This window comes from Panthera leo, chromosome C1 (assembly GCF_018350215.1).
Source record: "Panthera leo isolate Ple1 chromosome C1, P.leo_Ple1_pat1.1, whole genome shotgun sequence".
Taxonomy (NCBI): Eukaryota; Metazoa; Chordata; class Mammalia; order Carnivora; family Felidae; genus Panthera; species Panthera leo.
Window position 1 is genome coordinate 34569485 of NC_056686.1, and position 20538 is coordinate 34590022.

General features: G+C 49.2%; 1 protein-coding gene across 8 annotated transcripts in view; it reads right to left on the reverse strand.

Moving 5' to 3' along the window:
* ERI3 (ERI1 exoribonuclease family member 3) overlaps positions 1-20538 on the reverse strand; it is a 127920-nt gene that overhangs the window by 57684 nt on the left and 49698 nt on the right. For all 8 annotated transcript variants that reach the window (XM_042950773.1, XM_042950778.1, XM_042950776.1 and 5 more), the window contains one exon: positions 4732-4804. In XM_042950773.1, coding sequence (XP_042806707.1) covers positions 4732-4804 — 73 coding nt within the window. The remainder of the gene's footprint in view (positions 1-4731; positions 4805-20538) is intronic.

Consider the following 20538-nt stretch of genomic DNA (forward strand, 5'->3'; position numbering starts at 1 on the left):
GCCACATGTATTATACACTGCATCCATCTGGCTACAACTTTCCAACTGATTCCAGAGAACTCTCTTTCCACCACTTCATAATAACTCCCAAGTTGCAACCTTTCTCATGCCCACTGCCAAGCAAACCTCAGGGTTTTTTCAAGGTAGAGTGCCATATTTATTGTAGTATTTATGTATTTCTTAACGATTTAACATGTGTAAAATTATGCTACCATTTTTTTTAGATTCCTATCTTTTTCATATGTCACTGATGAAGTTTCTGAGTATTATGCTCCTAACCCCATTTTTATTGCAACTTTTTCTTACAACTTTTCATAGCATGGTCATTCTTAAAAAGGTCTATGTTGCACTATAGCAGAACTGACTATACCATTTAACACTGTAAAATCAATCCATGTCTCTACATTTCCACTGCTATAAGTTTAATCCCAATAATTATCAACTTTCACCTGGACTATATAGCAATGGTCTAATTCTGTGGTTCTCAACTAGGGGACAGTGCCTCCCCATTCCCACCCCTGTCTAGGCCCCTGGAAATGTATGTGTACATGGCAGGGAGGGAATGTTTTTGGTTGTCACAATGACTTGGTGAAAGGCACTACTAGCATTCAGTGAACTGGGGGAACAGAGATGCTACAAGCTCAGCAATGTTGCCCATACAATGATTTGCCATCTTAACATGCCAACTATAACCCCATTAAGAGAAACCAGTACTGATCCCCCCATATCAACTCTTAGCGCTCTCTATACTGTATCCAGAAAGAGCTTTTTCAAAATGCAAATCAGATGATACCTTTCTTATGTTTAGTGTCCTTTAATAGTTTCCCATTACCCTAAGGATAAGGATCAAAATCTAAAGTGTGACCTACAAGCCCCTGCCTCCTCCTCTAGTTTCATCCCATGCAACTCTCCTCTCTTCCTCACACTCACTATGCTCCAGACTATCATTCATTCAACAAATAATGATTAAACATCTACTGTGTGCCAGGAACTTTTCAAAGTGATGAGGACAGGGGTGCCTGAGTGGCTCAGTCGGTTAAGCATCCAACTCCTGACTTCAGCTCAGGTCGCGATCTCACAGTTTGTGGGTTCGAGCCCTATGTTGGGCACTGTGCTGATAGCACAGAGCCTGTTGGGATTCTCTCTCTGACCCACCACCACTTGCGTGCACTCTCTCTCTCTCAAAATAAATAAATAAACATTAAAAAAAGTGATCAGGACAGAACAGTGAACAGAGGAGACAAAAATTCTCCATTCTCATGGCACTTACATTCTAGTCCCATGAAGCTGCCAGGCTTCTCCTTATCTCAGGGCCTTGCCACATGCTTAGCTAATTCCTACTCATCCTTCAGATCTCAGCTGAGACACCCTTCCTCAGGAAACCATTCTCTGACTGTGACCCCCTAAATCAGGCCCCCTTATCAAATGATAACACGACTCAGGACTTACAACACAATTAGAATTATTTAATATCCATCTTTTCTGTTATATCTCCAGGCCTGGTACAGTACCTAGAACACAGAGGGCACTCAAGAATATGTGTTTACTGATGAAGATGGGTATGTTTATATATACATATGCATGTGTCTTAATGCTTTATGAATAGGAATGTATAAGTGTATTTGTACCTGTGTATATTGCCATGTATTTCTGAAGGTGACTATGTGAATATATATACACACCCATTTGTATGAATGGAAACATACATACAATTTTGGGTATGCCTCCTTGGGTATATTCATTCACATGAGTAAACATGTGTATGTTTATGCATGCGTGCATGCGTGTGTGTGTATGTGTGTGTGTATTCTTCTGGCTCCTCAGTGACAGCTCTGACCTCCTAGAGGGAGCTGGGAGCAGGGCCCCAAGTCTTCTCTAAGCTGACAGTTCAATAAGAGTATAAGATCATTCAATGACACTCCAAATGTCAGCAAACATTGGCTTGCTCCACTCTGCTACAGGGGAAGTAGGTGGAGGAGGGAGATGTGGAAACCTGGCTGCTGAAAAACTGTTCTTTCCTGATGCAATGCACACCATTTCTGGACAGGAGAGGCCTTCGAAAATGGAGATAGTGAATTCAGTCCCAGTTCACTCACTGGGCAAGTCTTGGTGACCAAGACCGTCCCTACTTTTTCCATGAGCAAAGTTCCGCTATTGGAGTTGAGCAGGAGAGGGGAAGGAAGGAAAGTAGGGAGGAAAGAGTAAGATCAAGTACAGGAGAGGGCCCTGTAGACAGCCAGGGCCTGGGTCACACAGGGGGAAAGAAAGCATAGAATAATACACTGCATAGTACCCATGCAACCCTGGCAATGCCCTCTCTGGCTTACTCTTATTGTTACTCTTTTTAAGGGAGCAGGAATCTTTGTGTGGCCTGTACTAACTCATGTAGTATAAAGGTCAGACATGCAGCCTCTCTGTCCTGAATGGCTGCTCACAAGGACTGGCCCAGAGTTTGTAATTAAGTCATCTTTCCTGCTGGATCCTGTGGCACAGCTGGAACATGATATGGCTAGAGGGCTGAGAAGGGGTTAGACCCCTCTATTGCCACTCTCCTCATGCCACTCTTATTTTTCCTAGACCTGCTCAGTTGACCTACCAAGAAGCAATCACAAGGCCAACTGGGAACAGAGTCCAGTTTCCACTTGTACCCATTTCCCCCTCTATGGCTCAGCACAGTCTGGCAGAGAACCAAGCGGAACAGGCTCAGGACAGCCTGCCTCCAACCCCTGCAGCATCAAGGTAGCCCTGAGTGGCAATGTTAACACACGGGTCGGCTGTTTTCCTGCCTCTCTGCCAAGGAACCTGGAGGCAGGGAGCTATCCAGACACCAAAAAGTCTAGTGAACTTCACAGAGCAATTGTTCAGGTCAGCGCCTGCCTCGCCTGGCCGGGCCTTCACATTGCATTTGCTGAGGCCAGCAAGCAGCCTCAGATGCACTCTGACAGCTGGCATGCTATCTTCAGGAGCACAGGCCTAGCCACACCTTCATGCATAGCCCGCCAAGCCCTGCATGAGAGGGCCTCTGTGGAGCCAGCTCTCAAAGATCAGTCAGCCAGCCAGCAACTATTCACTGAGCACATACTCTGTACCCACCACTGACCTGGCTACTGCAGACACAGAAAGGAGCCAGCCTCAGTCTCTATGCTCCAGATGGACATGTCTACAAGGAAACATATTTGGACTCAGTTTCAACACTCAAAGATCACAGGTATCCAAAGGGTCAAGGAGTCTCAAGATAAAAGACTGACTGCTGAGCTTCCCAGAAGAGGTGATACCTGAGCTGAATCTTCAAGAAGAGGGAATGTGCCCAATGAAAATTACTAAGGGGCACTTCAGACAAAGATAAGGCCACAGGCCAAGACCTGAAGGTAGGACAGAGCCTGGTCCCCTCAGCCAAAGATGGAAGTTAGTAAGTAGCTGCTGCTCAGGCCCAAGAGACATTAGCTGGAGAGGTGGGTAAGTGTCAAAATACAAACAAGCCAAGGACCAGGTGTGGAGGACCTGAGTACCAGGGGAAAGCAAAGGAGTTCACAATGTTGCCACAAAGAATGGCTGCCCTGAGACCTATGGAACTAAGTCCAAGGTCATTCTCTTCTACTGTTCCTCCACATGCTCACTTAGCTCCAGCCCATACACACACCAAAAGAATGCTGTTCCTCCTGCTGGAAAGTCTTCTCTCCTCTTCAGACCCATATTCCACCTTCCTTGAATGCCCAGTTCAAGACCCAAATCCTCACAATACCTAGTTTTACCCTTCACTGGCTTCTCTCTTCTCTAAGGCCCCCTGGGAGCCACTACTCTGATCTCTGGTGTGTTCTCTCTTCTCTGATTTCCTGGGAGTCACTAAGCTAACCAGCAACATGGGGTCCCTGAGGCGTTCAGGGCTGTTGTCCTTACCTCAGAAGGATTTATGGGTGTGAGTCTCCCCAGTGGACTGGGCCTCCTGGAGAAAGGATGCCAACAGAGCAGAGATCTTGGGAGTCTATTCCTGTACCTTCTTTCTTCTGCTTACCTAGTGTAGCACACACTAGGAAAGTAGTTTTCTGGGTAATTCAACCTCTGCCAGGCCCCAACTTCATAGCTACACAGGGTTTCTCCCAGCCCACAGCCCCAGCACCCACTCCCCAGATACTTGGTGTTGTATTAGTGTCAGTCTCTTTCCTCAAATTCAAAGGGAACTGGGCTCTATTGTGCACAGTCCTTCTCACATGACCAAGGCTCTGCCAGGGCTAGGCAGGACCACAGCCAGCCTGAACCAACTCTACCTCTCAACCACATGGAGATACCAGGGCCAGTCAGGAGGGTCAGAGACCATACTCATGACCACATCAAATAAGTATACTTTCCCAAAGGCTTAGCTAGTGCCACATCTCTCCTAAAGGAAATGTAGCTCATCTCAGTGATTTAGTTTTGAGCAAGAATCTGGAAAATTCCCTTCACTGGGACTTCTCTGCATACCTGGATGACACCACATAGGGCAGTATCATACTCTACCCCTCGGCCTGGTCCCCAAGCAACTCCCCACTCCCAGAAAGGGCCCACAACCTTACAGTGCATGTTAACTAGGGAAGAGGAAGGAAGGACGTTGAGAAAAGAGAAGAACAGAAAGAAAAGGAAAGTGATGACAACAAAAAGAGAAGAATAGAGATGTGTAAAGAAAGCAAGAGGGGACAGGATCTGATGCACAGGAAACCCAGAGGAAGCACCAGAGTGGGGCTCAGAACACAGTACCTTTTTCAGATTAATCCACTGCTTGAAGTAGTCCGCCACTGGCAAGCCCAAGTACTGGCACTGACCTGGGAGCCTACAAGAAAGGGAAAAGAGAACAAGTTGGGCACACCCATTGTCCCAGGCATGGAGTCTGAATCTAGGAAATGCAAATAGACCTCAGAAGGCTACCCCATTAGTCACGGGTCCTACCCTGCCCAAGAAAGGCTCCCCACCTCTAGCACCCTAGACACTGGGCTCCAGATCTAAATGTGAAAACTTGGGAGACTCTATTCAAAATACAAGCAGCTACTATTTTCTGATGGCCTACAATATGCTAAGGATCTTACTTACAGTTTCACATGATTCTTCAGAACGACGTTATGAGGTGGCTATTGTTGCCTACATTTTACAGATGAGAAAATGAGATTCAGAGGGGTTACCTAAGGTCCCAAAGCTAAAAAATGACAGTGCCAAGAAACGAACCCAGGTCTGTCTCACCCCAAAGCCTATGTTCTTTCCAATGCACCAGTTTGTAGCTGTTTTGTTACAACAGAGAGGCAGGGATATAAGACAAGAGGAAAGAGAAAAGGAACACGTGGAGCTGGCTAGACAGGGGCTTCAGTTCACCCTTAAGTCTCTAGCAATAGGCTTTTTGCAGATAGAGCAAACCATGCAAAAGGATAAGAGTTCAGAATTTAACCCAAGAGCCTGTTATTTTTTCTTTAAATTATAATTTATAAATGGTCTTTCCCTCTAGATATAATGTTTACCCACATAAATCCATTCAACCATTTACTGATGTTTAATAATAAACAGGCACTTAAAGCTCAAAAAGTTAAGACTTAGCCACTGCCTATAAGGGGCTCACAATTTGTTCAATGGAATGGACAATAAAAGAAATAGACTAAACAGCCTTAAGTTGGAGCACTGGGGTACATGAAAAGATGGAGGAAGATACCAAAAATATTAGCTGGGAAAGATCACAGAACTTTCTTGCTAAGCTTGGCCATAGGCAATAGAGAGGCTCTGAATAGTTGTGATTTACATAGATTTTTCTGGGGCCAGCAAAAACAATACACTAAAAAAGCTGGGTAGTAACTCAGAGACTAGACAACAGCTGTAGAGGTAACAAGCAAGGAACAGATAGAAGAGACGTAAAGGAGGCCTTGGCCATCAAGTGGGATGCAAGGCCCAATGAGAAGTGGTAGAGCCCAATTCAAAGGCTTATGGCTTGGCTGGTTTCATTCTACTCAGAATCAGACACAAAGAATAAGGCAGGGGCATAGAGAGGATATCTGACACCCAGAGCAGACCAGTATTTAATCATCATTTTTATTACTGTTTTTAAATTCTCTGCCTAAATCACAGTGACTGCTTACTACTTCACCTCCAAATACCACAGAAGGAGGCACAAGTTTGGGAATGCAGTTTTACATACATGCATGGCACATGGCAAGCACTCAATATCTACTGAGTTCAAAGTGTTTAGGAGACATGTGGCAGTGGGATGACATCTAAAGGGGCAGCTGGATATCCACTTTGAGGAGAGGTCTGGATTGGAGATATAAATTGCTGAATCATTAATGTAATTTAAATGAAATTAAAGCCATGAGAGTAGATGAGAGAGCAGGGAAGAGTATGCTGGGAGATGGCCCAGATTAATGTCTCATAAGTTCTACTGAGCTAAAATGGAAATCAAGACCACTGTCACACACATAGAACCCACTACACGCACCAGCCAGCTCTAATTTTGGACTCCCTCAATTCTAAAATTTTTTAATGTTTGTTTATTTTTGAGAGAGAGAGAGAGAGAGACCAAACATGAGTAGGGGACGGTCAGAGAGAGAGGGAGACACAGAATTCGAAGCAGGCTCCAGGCTCCGAACTGTCAGCACAGAGCCTGATGTGGGGCTTGAACTCACAGACCACGAGATCATGACCCAAGCCGAAGTCGGATGCCCAACTGACTGAGCCACCCAGGTGCCCCAGCAAGGTTTTTGAAAGATGAAAGATAGCCTTAGGAGCTAAAATGTGGTTGCCTAAGGAGAACTATATTGTTTGGATAACTTTCTTATTTCCTTCAATTTTTCTTTTGTGTTCTTATCTTGTTATTTGTGAAAATGCTTGCTGAGCTCAGCTATTTTTGAAAAATCACATTAAGGCCTGTGAGTGAAGGGGGCAACCAGAAGCAGCAGAATCTGCAAAGGAACAGGTCAAGAGGTCTGGCCAGGAAAAAGCAAGAATCGGGCCACCTATCATATTCACCCTTAGCCATTCCCAGTGTCCCCATTCTTTTAGATGACATGGATCAGGAGTACTATTGGCTGGGCTAGCCCTGGCAGCAGGGTGGGTAGGAGGCTCCCTCTTCAGCAAGATTTCAAAGGTAGACATTTCTACCCAGGTAGGAAGGGTCTAGCACAGTAGGATCTTGCCTGATCTTCTAGGGGGAGGATCTGTACCAGAGGGGCTACATCTAAGACAGACTAGACAGTCAGGCTGGATAGGCAGCCTCAGATATGGCTCAGCAGCAACCCTGAGTGCTATCTGTATCCCATGACTGACTAAAGCAGAGGAGGATGGGACTATAATTCTCACCCAGGCTCTAGTCACTTGCAGATACACATAAAGTTTGCAGACTCACAGGCATTCAGGTTGTTGAGTCCTCCAGTTTGTGGGTGGTCCTAGCCCTGTGACTCCAGGACATGAGCAGTAGAAATGTAGCAGGTCCAGGCCCATCTTCACAGAGCCACAGAGCCATATGCCAGAACTTGAAATTCCAGATGGGAGTTTCACGGGAAGACAGCTACACATTTCTAAGACAGAACCCTACCCAGCTTAGAGAACACCAAGAGAAACCCTGTGAGAAAGGTAGGTCAGAGTAGTAGCCATCTCCTACATAAAATAGGACACTGATGTCCAAAGAAGAAAAGGATTTGCTCGATCACACAACAATCCAAGGGAGAACTAGAAATGGGATCTCAGCCTTCTGACTGTACAAGGCATCAGTCATGCACATGCGCTCAGAGTTCTTTACAGTCCCTGGAAAGGCAAGGTTTGGGGCTTTAGAGAGGCAGACAGCATGGTGGTTACTGCTCAAGGTCATACCTGGGTCCAAGGTTCTTAGGAGCCTAAGGCTAGGATCAGTGGGTACCAGTGGGCACACGGTTCCACTAATTTGGAAAGTAAAAGGGCAAAAGTCCCCCTGGCACAAAGGGTCTGAATACTGAGTTCCCACCAGATACTGATCCCAGGAAAAGAGCCACTGGCAGTGGGCCCTGGACTAGCCTGCGGGCATGAACGTGCAGGCAGGTTTATGGTGCCCAGGTCTCCATGCAGCTGGAATCACTGGGCACAGAGCTCCTCAACTGCCCAAACATCATCTGGCCATGCTTATTACTGTTGCCCAATGAAATTTTATGCACCGAGTCCACAGGTGTGATTTCCCCTTCTTTATGAGGGTCGGAATGACATCACCGATGGCCAATAGAAAAGAGCCAATTATGTCCAGGCCATAAAAAGGAATGAGATTTTTTCAACCAAATCAAAACTTCCTTCAGCTTCACGAACGTAAGGGGCCCCCTTTAAGGAAGGGCCCCCAGCCCTGCCATGGGCTCTAAACTGAGGGATATAATCAGTTTCCAAGTACTATCAGACCTAGGGCTAGAGAGGGGCTCCGTCTTCAGCATTCACCATGTGACACTGCTCTCATCACACTGGGCCATCAAAACAGAACATCAAACCCTCCTCAAAGATGCCTGACTAGCTCCTTGCTACTCCATCCAGGCAGGAGTTAGAAAAGATGGGGTATTTCTCAAGTTCCCTTCCTACTCCTTCTAAATAACAAAAAAGAAAGCAGAGAGCCTTCCTCCACTTAGAAAGAAAAGAGTGTGGGAGGAAGAGGGGTGCAGGAAACTCCCCCCCCCCCCCCACAAAAGCATAGGGCACAAAGCATAAGGAACCCGGCCCTCCCTACCCACCCCTCATCCAGCCCCACCACCTGCAGCCCAGTGCTTGGGCTGGGCCCAGACAGCCCTGATGGCAAACAGGTGTGACCAGCTCGGCGCCAGCCAAGGCAGGGGACTAGCTCATTAAGGGAACACCACCCTCGCTAATGGGTAGGGGCAGGATGAAGCCATTGTGAACAGGAGCTCAGCTTTGAAGATTAGCTGGAGCAGAGCTGGGGGGCTCTACTAGAACTGCTAGGATTGAGTTGAGGAGGCCAGCAGCATCCACGGAGGTCTGAGCGACAGACTGACAGACACCATCAGCCAGGAGCAGCAGGAGTGCAGGCACCAGTGCTGGCAAAGGTTATGCACACTCTTCCTTCTGTGCTTTTCTCTCTCTGTAAATCTTAGGGGCAACTCCAAATCAGGGAGATATATGTCACTCTCAGTTTTAGCACACTCGAGCCCTTAAAGAGCAGGAGGCCAGCTGAATCTGGAGCCATATGTGATCCCTTTCTGCCTCTCTGTGAAAGCCATGAGACCCGGATCTTGAAGTGATGTAGGCTGTCAATCCTGGTACCCAAAAGCTTGAGGATGCACATACAGCTCACCTGCAAGGGCGAACTATTTTGTCCCATCTGATATGTAGAAAAAGGAGAGTACTAAGGAGCAAAGGAAAGAGTAGGGAGAAAGGTTCGGTCTTCTTCAAAGTCACAGTTACACCATGGAGGGATAGAAGGCCCAGTATGGGGAAGAAGTAGGCCAACAGACCCAGCCAATCAGCCAGATGTATGCTCCTGCCAAAGGGACACCTATAAGGGGCAGTGAGGCTCATGGCCATGTTGGGTTTCTATGCTTGCCCATTCTGAAACGAACACGCGTGCACAATGTTGTTGCTGGCTGTCCTGTGTTTCAGAACTGCCAGGTTTCCTAGGCCTCAGGAAAGGTCCCATTCCCACTGGGTCCCAGCCTGGGAGGTGCACCTAGTCAGAGACTCCACAGCCAGTGTGATGAGTCTGCACCCAGCACCAGCAGACTATCCCAGCCAAGGCAGCACTTGGCTGGGGACACAGCTCTTTGTCTCTCCTGTTTCCGTTCCCCCCACCAGAGGAGATAAACAGACCCTGGGTGATAAACGGCCCGCCTTTCAAGATCACTTTTCCTCAAGTTGAGGAGAGTAGCTAGTGATGGATGGGCTGGAATTTGGTTATCGGGAAGGGCTGTCAGCCAGAGGTGCCTATCTCCTCCCCCACTACGCAGGGCATCATTACACTGTGGCATCGAGGTAAAATATGAGCAAGGGGAGGGAAGGAAGCAAGAAGGGAAGGCTGGGCTTCCACACGGAGCAAATTGAGCTACAATGAGAGCGGGTGTAAGGCTGGGACGTTAGTTATCTGCCGCGACACCTTTATCTCTGCGCAAATTGGTCCTTCCTCCCCCACCACATCCTCTTGTACAAACAGAGGCAGGCACAATGTGTCACCACTGCAACAGCGTGGCAATTTAACCCGAATTAGTGAGGGGGTCAAGCTAGGAAATAGGGGTTTCTCATTTCAACAGGTTCCTTAGTCTCTGCTGTGAACCACCACACTGGGGGGAGGAGGGTGGACAGAAAGCAGACTCATAATTGAATTCACTCACTTGGCCACCGCTGATGTATAAAAAATTAATGCTCAAGCCTCCTACTTATTAAAGCTGGTTAGTTTCTGTCTCACCTGCAAGATGCACCATGGCAGAAGACACGGCCTGGGCCACCCCGGGCAGGCTGAGCCCTCAGTGCTTTCAGGCAATGCAGGGATCAGTAAGGTCAGGAAGGGAGACAAAGGTGCTGCCTGAGACAGCAGCCCCACGCCAGCAACCCCTCCTAGAAGCCTACAGGATAGAGTGTAGGGTGGGGTTAAGGATGGAGGCCAGGGGGAGGGGTTGTAGAAGGTGATCACATTAGAGATGATCCTGGTCAGTTCAAGAATACACTTCAGTCTACAGATAGAAGCAGCATTCTGGTTTTACTCTCTACCCTGAGATGTCCAGGGTTTTTAGAGGGGTGTCCAGTAACCCCTCTCTGCCGCCCAGACAGGCAGACAGACACACACACACAGTTGTGCTGAAACTGAGGAAGCCAATGGCAGCACTGATGACAATGACAAGGCTAAAAAAGCCAGGTGTAGAGGAGTCAGGCCCATTCCCCAATGGCTCCCCCACTGCAGACCCCGGAACTAGAAGGGCCCTGATGGTGGAGGGGAGAGGGAGAGTACAGTAGAACCCCCCATCCAGCACACAGCTCTGCTGCACTAAGAGACAACTTGGTCAAGTGCCCATGTGTCCTTGGGCAAGTTACGTCACCTCCGTGCCCTGCTCTGTGAAGGTTGCAGGAGCCAGCCAAGGGAAACATATTCATACATAAACACTCACAGAAGGGATTCTGGCTAAAAGGAGATCAGCTGTGACCAATGCTGCAACAGCCTTTGGAGAGGCTTCCAGGCCACCTGCCTTGAGAAGACAGTGCCTTAGGCATGAAAAATATACTGGAGAAGCTTTGCTGGGGATGACACAGAAAGGGGAAGTTCCAAAAATACTCATCAACTACAGAAAATGAATTCCAAGAAGCTCTGAGGTAAGAAGAAGAGTTGTGCATGGAAGAGGCACTTGGGATTCATTCTCCAAATCTAAAGAATCAGCGCACAAATAGGAGGGAGGGAGCAAAAGTCAAGGCCCCAGTCTAGACACAAAATGGGAAAACTTTCTACCTCAATTGCCAACACATACTTTGGGTATCACTGAGACTCAGGACCCTCAGGGACAGAGGCCAATCAAACCTGATTCCTAGACTCAGGGAGCTTCCAAGGCCACCCAGAAGATAATCACAGCATGAAACATAATGATCACTCCAGGAGAGAAGACTAAGAAAGGGCCATCCCATTTCTGGTGATGGGAAAGCACTGCTGGGGAGCACTTACGCTCTGCTTCGGTCCTCTCTGCTTGAACACGCGCGCGCACACACACACACACACACACACACACACTCTGTCCCTCCATTCTTCTCTGCCTGCCCACAACCCTGAGAGAGTGCCGACTTCTCAGCCCATTTTGCTCCCACACTTGCCCCCATCCTCTGGGACAGCTGCAGGTTACAATTCCAACCACAGACTTCAGAAAGATGATACACTTGCTGGAGCCTGCAAAGGGTCAGGAGAGAGTACTGTTTGAAATACCAGCGTGACAGCTGGCTCCTTGTCTGTCTCTTCCTCCCCCACTCCCCTCCCCAAACTTGTCATGGTACAAGAAGTCTATAAGCAGCCCATCAGCTTTAAATATCAGTGTGCGTGAAGCAGGAGCACGAGAGCGAGGGAGCGGGAAGCAGACAGCGAGTGCCTCTGTCGCCACTGCCTGTCAGGGAACACTAATGAATTTCACCACCAGCAGCCATGCTTCAGATGGGGTGGGGGGGGGTGGTGGTGGGGGTAGGGAGTTTTCTAGGGAGAACCTTACAGTATTAAAACATCTTTTCCCAAAGCCCTGTTAATAAATGTCATTGCAGAGCTGAGAACTACGGCCCACAGCTAGGACTTCAAGGAAAGGGAGGGGTTGGGACAAGCCCTAAGGTCCTCCCAACACAAGGAGAGTGCAAGTGTGAGGCTGGAGGGGGCCCCCTCTGAGCCCTGCAATTGGGAGGGTGACCACCATGACCCATGCTCATCTCATAAAGGCCGTGGGCTGCCTAGCTCAGACGACCAGGACCAGAAGGAAAGGCCTCTGATGAGGGGAGATCACCAGCTGTGCCTTCTGGGCCAGACTTAAGTCCACCCCACTTCCCATCAACTTCAGCCATCTCACTTCACAGGGAGGCCCACAGGCAAGGGGCTCCAGGCCATCCTTCCAGATCTAGGGCGAGAGCAGTGGTGAGGAAACTCTGACACCAGTCCAAAAGAAGTACTTCCCCACAGGTGGCAGGAGTCAGAGCTTATCGTAATCTCCGTTGTACAGATGAGGGCATGGAGGTAGAGTAGGAATGTGACTTTCCCAAATCCTACAACTAGTAAGTAGTGGAGTCAGGATTGGAACCCAAGTCTCTTAATTCTAAACAGCATGCAGCTTCTCTGAGGAAGGGCTGATCACCTCACTGTCTCCTGTGTGTCCTCTACTGTCAGGCCCTGCCCCTCCCCTCCATTCTCTCCCACTGGTACACACACACCTCTGGTCTGGCATAGGCCACAGCTGCCATGTAGCACAGGGCTGGGCTCCAGGCCAGGGTGAACCCAGCCTGGCAGAGAAAGCCCTGGGAATGAGCCAGGCCATCACCTGGGAGTCTCCACAGCTCAGAGGGCATGGTTGCAGACATAAGCTTTCCCTGGGGTACCCTCTGCACAGCTCTGATCAGCAGTGTCTGATCTGGCAGCGACCTGCTGTGCAGGGGGCAAATGACATTTAATTTCCTCTTGGTTTCCCTATGGTACAGACGAAAGGCCGTCACCTGCGTCTGGGTCTGGCGGCACAGCTGGAAGTGTTCCCAGACATGCTGCTCTGGAGAGTTCCCAAACAGAAACCAGAATACAGGCAGAGCAGAGGGATGCCCCATAGGCCAGGCTGCCAGTCCTCCCTGAGAGAACCAACCTCAAATCCCCATTGCCGAGCAGTTGCTCAAAGCCTCTGAAAGGTACTGATATGTAAACAGCACTTCCCTGCTCCACTGCTTGCTGGTCCACTTGCCAACCATTTGTCCCCCACAGAGCCCACAAAAATGACCACAAGAAGCACACCAGGTGTCCTGATCAGCTGGTGCCACAAACACCCTGTGGAACAGTAGAATATGCACTTTCCCAATGCTGCAAATAGTTTAGGAAGTCAAATACCTTCTATCTCCCCAGACCCTCTCCAGTGAAACAATAAGACAAGCATCTCTCCGGAGTCTCCCCAATGACAATTTGTCCAAGGAAAGGGCACAGTGCCCCACCTGTGGTGACTGTGGGAAGTGTCGGAGCTGCCACCAGGACCTGGCTAGAGCTCTCTCCCAGAGGGAATGGCAGAGGCAGCAGCAGGGAGTAGGGTAGGGGGAGGAGGGGGAGCTGCTGACAAGAGGTTCTCAGAGCACTTTGGCCAGTGTCTCAGCTGATGAGCTATTCTTTTTGGTCAAGGAAATCAAGAGCTCCTTAGCAATTTGAGCTGTTTCCAAGATAGCTCACTCATCCCCCCAATTATAGTCTCCACCTGGCCTATGGCCATCTTGACCCTTTGCCTGAGCTGCCTTTGTGTGGCCTACGATGCCCTCTGGAGGCTCCACAGAGAGGCATCCTGCAAGCGGTCAGGTTCTGGGATGTAGACTGCTCTCTGCTCCAGTATACTCAAGGACACAACTGTTCCCCTTACCCTGTCTGTGACCGATCTCCTCTGCCCTGATCCCAGCTCCCTTGACTCCTTCAAGACATGTACGCACTTGGCCTACACAAAGTCACCCTTCGGGGTAGGCATTAGAATGGGCTAGTGGTTTTTAAACTGAGCTCAGTGGGGTTCTAGGATTCTAGAAGGGACATCAGGCTACTTTGAGGACTGGGGGAACAGGAGGAAGAATGGCAGGGTCTCACCCCAGCTTCAACCAGAGCAGCTCAACCCTTATATACTTTGTAATATTGGGCTTTCTTTAGTATTTTTTAAAACAAAATTTCCTGCTAAAAAATACTCCCCATTCAGTCTCTCTACTGTGCTCCTCTGGGTTCTCATGGCATTTGTTTTGTATCTTCTCTGTAGCCTTCTCAGACTCCACCTTACTCAGCCTGTAGTTAGTTATGCACGTGCTGCTCTTTCTGTCCTGATCACCTGGTGCTCCTTATAGTCCCGAGCATACGACTTCCTGGCCCAGAGCAGCTCTCAACAGGGGCTAACTTTAGGCTACTGCTGGAATACCAGCACTTCCAGCATACACAGTGGTCAGCACCTTCGATGGCAGTTTCCATAAGAATTCCTTGGAAGAGAAGAGTTGCAGTGAAGCATAACTGACGTTTACAAGAAGGTCCTAGTGAAGACATGTGGCATATGCCACTCTTAAGTCACCAAATGAGGTACACCTGCTACCATCATCAATCACTTAAATCGACCTCCAAGGGACCAAAGAGACTTTTCCATCTGGCCAATCTCTGGGCAAAATGCAGATATTCCAACAGGAAATATCACTCATTAGAAGTTTCCAAACCCTGCACGTAAGACCATCCATGGCAACACAAGATGATGCTCATCAGATGAGTACTCAAGGGTCTGTTGCCTTGCAGAAGAGTCACCAGTCCCACAATTCTGCTCAAAGGACTCAAAATGGGTGCAGCTCCTCAGCCCCATAAACCAAGCCCACTGCCTGGCTTCCTTCTCCAGCCAGCTCTGGGGAAGGAGCAAAAGGGAGGCAGGGGTCTGTGCTCCTCCTACCTAAAGCCACTTGTTAGTAGGCCCCAGATTCCTTTATCCCCAGGGAAAGGAAGGTAGCAATGAGCCCTATCCCTCCCCACCCTCCCCACCCCCAGTATGCCTCCCAACAGGGCCAGGGAAGAGAGCCATTAGTGTGTGCCTCAGCAGACAATGGGGAGGAGAAGTCTCCAGAGCAAAGGACAACTGCAGCAATTAGAATGCAGGGAGGTTCAGAAGCTATTTAACTGGGTGACCCCTGAGGTCGCTGCATCTGACTCCCATCCCTGGATAAATATTGTATGAGAGGGGAGGGGGGAGGGTGAGGGAGCCCTCAGAGTGCTGCTCCTCCTTCCACTCCATTCCCCACCCCACACGGCTGCCTCCAGCCACACACACCAGGAACATTATTTACAGCCCTGACAGTCAGAGCAATCACTCTGCTAACCAAGAGGGAATGGACAAAGTCGACTTACCAAAAATTGACTATGGCAATTGAAGAAGAAACCAGAGCTGTGGGGGAGGGGAGCTGAGCCAACACTGAGATGCAAGGCTTCCCCCACATTCTGGGCCTAGCTGGAGCAAATATTTCCCATCACCCCAAAACTACTAGTAGGTGAAACTGGTCCCAACTGGCAGAGTAAATCAGGAATGGTGCATCTCTCCACCTTTTGGGGGCTCCATGATCAAAAAACTCCTGGATCTCATCACTACCCAGGTGTTCCTTAGCAAAGATGGGAGTCCTAGCTACCTGCCCAGAGGAAGTGGGACTAGCCACATGTCACTTATCCAGCTGGTTCCTCAAGCCACAAGCAGGAGAGTCAGCCATAGCAGAAAGGGGTCAGGCTGAGGGAAGAAGAGGAGAGCGTCTGAGTGCAGGCTGCGTCTCGGCCCCCACATGTGCCGCTCCTCCAGTCCTGCTCTAATGCACCCTGACATGCCTCTGAAGACAGAGAGCTGTTTGCAGTCAGCACCGTGATTTGTTAGTAATTATTTCCATGGTGTCACATTGCTGTCACTCTGTTAACAAAGAGACAGGCTGCCTCGGGCTGCCTGCAAGAAAGAATCGCAGAGAAAAAGGCCTGTCAGGCTCCCGGGATTCTCTGGGCTGGCTGGCTTTCTTCCCCAAACCAAAATCCTTGCAGGCTTTGGAAGAAACAGTTTTACAGAACTATCAAGTCTGAGTATGTCACCCTTTAGCCAGGGACACTGAAAATTTATCCCACCCACTCACAGCCATCCTTCCCGAGCTCTACTGAGCTAAGCCCCCAAAGTCCATAGATCATTCAGGCATGGGCCACTACGCCAGCTGCAGCCCTGAGTTCTCCAGCCCTCACCTTCCAAGACCGCTGCTTCCTGACTCCTCTTCCTCACTGGGGTGTTTGCAGCCTCTCATGCGCTCTTAGGAGTCTAACATAGGAAACCTATTTCAGACCAAACTGAAGCAGCCACCCCGCTGGCACAGATGGTGGTCAAAGAGAATATGATGGCAGGGCATCTTCTCTTCTTGAATCTGCCAACCGCAGTTCAGGGCCAAAGCTGCTCAGGTGTGGATGCCCCTGTAGTCTCTCGATGCCTGTGCACCTGTGAGGAGATCATCAGACTGCTCCGTCGTTCCCAGTGCCTGGATTGGTACAACATCCACTGTGGTTTGCTTTAGCACAAAGTAATGTCTCCATTACCCTGGCTGGGAGTGAGAGGACAGATTGGCAACGCTGACAAAACAGAGGTCACTCAACTTACAGGCACGGAAAGTTGGAGATTAATTCTCTCCTCTCATGGAGGGAATCAGACTCCTGGATAGTGGAAGGGAAGCACCAATATCGAGACACCCTTTCATTGCCAAGCAGCAGCAGCAAGAGAGGGACACTAAAGCCCATAAGCCCTACAGAGGCCTTGTCAATGTGGCAAGGGCCACTGACACCCAGTTCCTGCAGAATCCCACAGGACAGAGAAGCCTGGACAAAACCAAGATTCTTCTGGCATCAGGGTCCAAGGGGCCAGAGGGCAGTGCTGGCTGTATGAACTGGAATGTAAAGTCCATGAAGGCAGGAGGTTTTAGAAGTTTTATCTCTTTGTTCACTGCTATGTCCTCAATACCTAGAATAGTGTGAGACACACGGTGGGTATTCAATCAACATCTGCTGAAAATATAATTAAATGGGTCGGTATGGCTCAAAGGCCACTTCCACAGGCCTGGGGCCAGGCTCTCCCTATCACAGGAGTTCAGAGAAAAGGGAAGCCAGTGCAGGTTCCAGAAGAGACAGGTAGACCACATATCCAAAGGACTGGAATTAGGTTTTAAAGGATGAGGGAGATTCTCATATCAGACTGAACATTTACATACTCATTTGACAAACATGTACCGGAGAGGTAAAGAAAAACTGTAGTCCAACAAAAGGAGAAGAGATAAAGCACAGTATGGAAATACAATGGAAAACTATACAGCAATGAAAAGGCCAACTACTAATATACACAACAACCATGGAGGACTCTCTCATATGTCATGTTGAGCAAAGGAAGGCAGACATAAAAGAGTACATTTTGTATGGTTCTACGTATTAAAAGTCCAGAACAGGCAAAGTGAACCAAAAGTAATAGAAGTCAGAACAGTGGTCATCTGGTAGGCAGAGGGCATTACTGACTGAGAAGGGACACAAAACGTTTTCTAGGATGATGGAAAAGGTTCTTGACCTTGATCTGGGTGGTGGCTGCACACGTGCATGCTTGTATAAAAATATATGAAGCTATACACTTCACATCTGTATACTTTATGTACCCTAACATGCCTACTTCATACCTTGGTTTCTAAAAAAAATAGAAAAAAAAAGTTGGGTCTCAAGAGTCACACAAAGAGGTTTTTTTAAAAAAAAAACAAAACACAAAACTATCTCACCCAAAGTAAAATATTTTCCAGGAGCAAACTCCTTCTCCTTGGAGTTCAGGGGACAAGCCCTCCAATCTTCAGTCCCTATCTGCCAGAGGACAGAGGAGCCCAAATAAGTGGCCAAGGCCTGGGAAGGTCCAGAAATGTTCAAAACACAAAGGAGTGCAGACTGAGTCCCAGGTCTAGGAAGCAGTGACAGCCTTTATTCTGTACCAGGTGAGCTGTGGGGAAGCAGAGATGGAACATATGGTCAAGCCATGCCACCAGCTCGTTCTGAGGCCCTCTGAAGCAGCCTGTCAGATTCTGCCATAGAATCAGACTTCCAGAGACAGTCCTGAAGAGCCATAGGACCAATTTGTCTTCCTGACAAGCTAGACAGACATTGGCTGAGCTACCCCAACTCTGGGCTATGCAAAGGTCTCAGTGCCTACAGCCCCTCCTGCCAGCAAACAGGAGACAATAAGACCCTCACAGAGGGTCAAGGGGAGTATAAGAGTATAACTCCAGGGGCTACTACTTAGGCAGCAACACTTGCCTCACAATGAAGCAGTAAAGAGATATCCATCTAGTCAGTGGCTCTATAGCAGGCCAAAACATGAGACTCCCACCACTGCCATAAACATCTCAAAGCCTGATCAGTTACTACACAAACGTCTTGATCTTTTATCGGGATTTTAACGAAGCAAAACTTCCATTCCAGGAGTTCTAAAAATCACTAAAGTGCTTTAGACTCTGTTACCTTCCTAGTGGATGAGATGAAGCCAACATTAGAGCCCCCCATTCAGGCTCAAAAGTACCCAGAATGTGGAACACCAGAGGCTCTGCCTGCCAAGGAGGAACTGTACTTACTGATCAGATAACAGAGCTTCTCCCCAGTGCCCCCCAGGTCCAAAGTCCTTCCAGAGCAGACCAACTACCCCAAACCCAGGCTCCAAGGCAAGGACACAAGCTGAGTTGTCTGCTGACCTGCGGCTCCAGGACCACAAGCAGAAGAGAGGAAAAGGGATGCAGGCAGGGACCTAGGAGTCCCCATGGACTCCATGGAAACCTGTTCTTGCTCTAGGGTCTGCCCACAGGAAATGGATTATCCCACCAGGCCCATACTCAGGAGCCCTTTACCACTAGTGCCAGGCCCCAGGACATGTGTCGGAAGGAACTCTCAGGTCTCTGTGAGTAGGCTGGCCCCAGAGACCTGCGAGCTCTGGGGGGAGGCGGGGCACCCCTCGCTCCTCAGAGCCCAAGAACTCTCGGCCCAAGGAGCTGTCAGGCTAACGAGGCTACCCCACCGCCACTCCATCTGAGCGTGGCAGCCTGCACCGCACGACTGGCTTCAGGTGGCTCTTCTTTAATTAATGGCATCCCAGGCTCTGCAGGGAGCTTCACCCTACAATGAATGGCCCTCTCTCATTAGAGGCAGGCCTGCCATGATGTATTCAGGGCGAGGGCCAGGATTCATTTCCCTGTCTGTGGGTTGGGGATGGGAGGGAGGGGAGAGGCAGCAGGGAGAGATTTATATCGAGTGACTTGGATTAGCTGCAGCTGAAACATGACCCCATCAACTCAAGCTGCCTTCTTGGGGCTAACCCGATGCACCTCTGCTGACGAGAGGGCTCTAGGGAAGCTGAAGGGAGGGCAGAAGGTCTGGTTCTTGTTCTCTCTGGGCTTAGGCTACAGCTCAAAGGCCCAGAATTCCTATACAACCTCCAGAATCCCCTCCCCACCTGCCACACACACTCAGTGTGCACTGGCAGCCTGGTCTGGACTCTGAGCCAATCTTGCCCACCGAGAGCCTCTTCATGGCCAGGAAGCTGACCCACTGTCCTCCAAGCTATAGGACTGACCATGGCTGGCAGCTGGCTTTCGTCACTACTTTCTTTGGGAAATACCCTCCCTCCCTACCTCAGGGAAGGAGTCCATACCATAGTAATGCCCCCATATCTGCTGTCTGGAGAGGACAGCACCCAAGTACATTCTGCCACAGAGCATCTCAGACCACAGACTACCCGGCGCTAGGGAAAAGGCAGGCATTAGTCTGACATGAAAACACCCTGTCAGCTATCACCTCACTATACTGAGTCATTAGACTGAACCCCTACCTCTACGGTGGGGAGATTCTGTGTAATACTACTTTTTCCCTCCACCTCCCCTTGAGGCCATCTCATAGGGATCACAAGACTGAACAGGGGAAACTGGGGTCTTTGGGCAAAAAGTTGTCTTAGAAAGAAAGCTGCTCTGGCACCCTGCTAGCCACACAGGTGATTTTAGGCCTGGGGGCTAGGTAGGATCAGGCTGGCAGCAAATAGCACACAGCCCTACAAACTCCCTCTGTAGACCCCAGTGAATTAGACATTCAGTTTTGCTTGTGCTTGGGATAAGAATCATACATCAGAGTCTATCTTCTATCCATCCTCAACCCTCTTAGAATGCCCAATTCACTAAGAGAGCTGGAGAGTCGGCCTTCACCTACCCCTGCCAGCCAATCAGAAGGCTGCTCTGCAGGCTTCCTGTGTCCCTAAGAGGGCCAGGGCAGAATGCCTATCATGTGTACACACACCCACTCCATGTCATCCACGCTTCTCCCTGGCCCTTGTGGAAGAGCATTCATTTACCCTT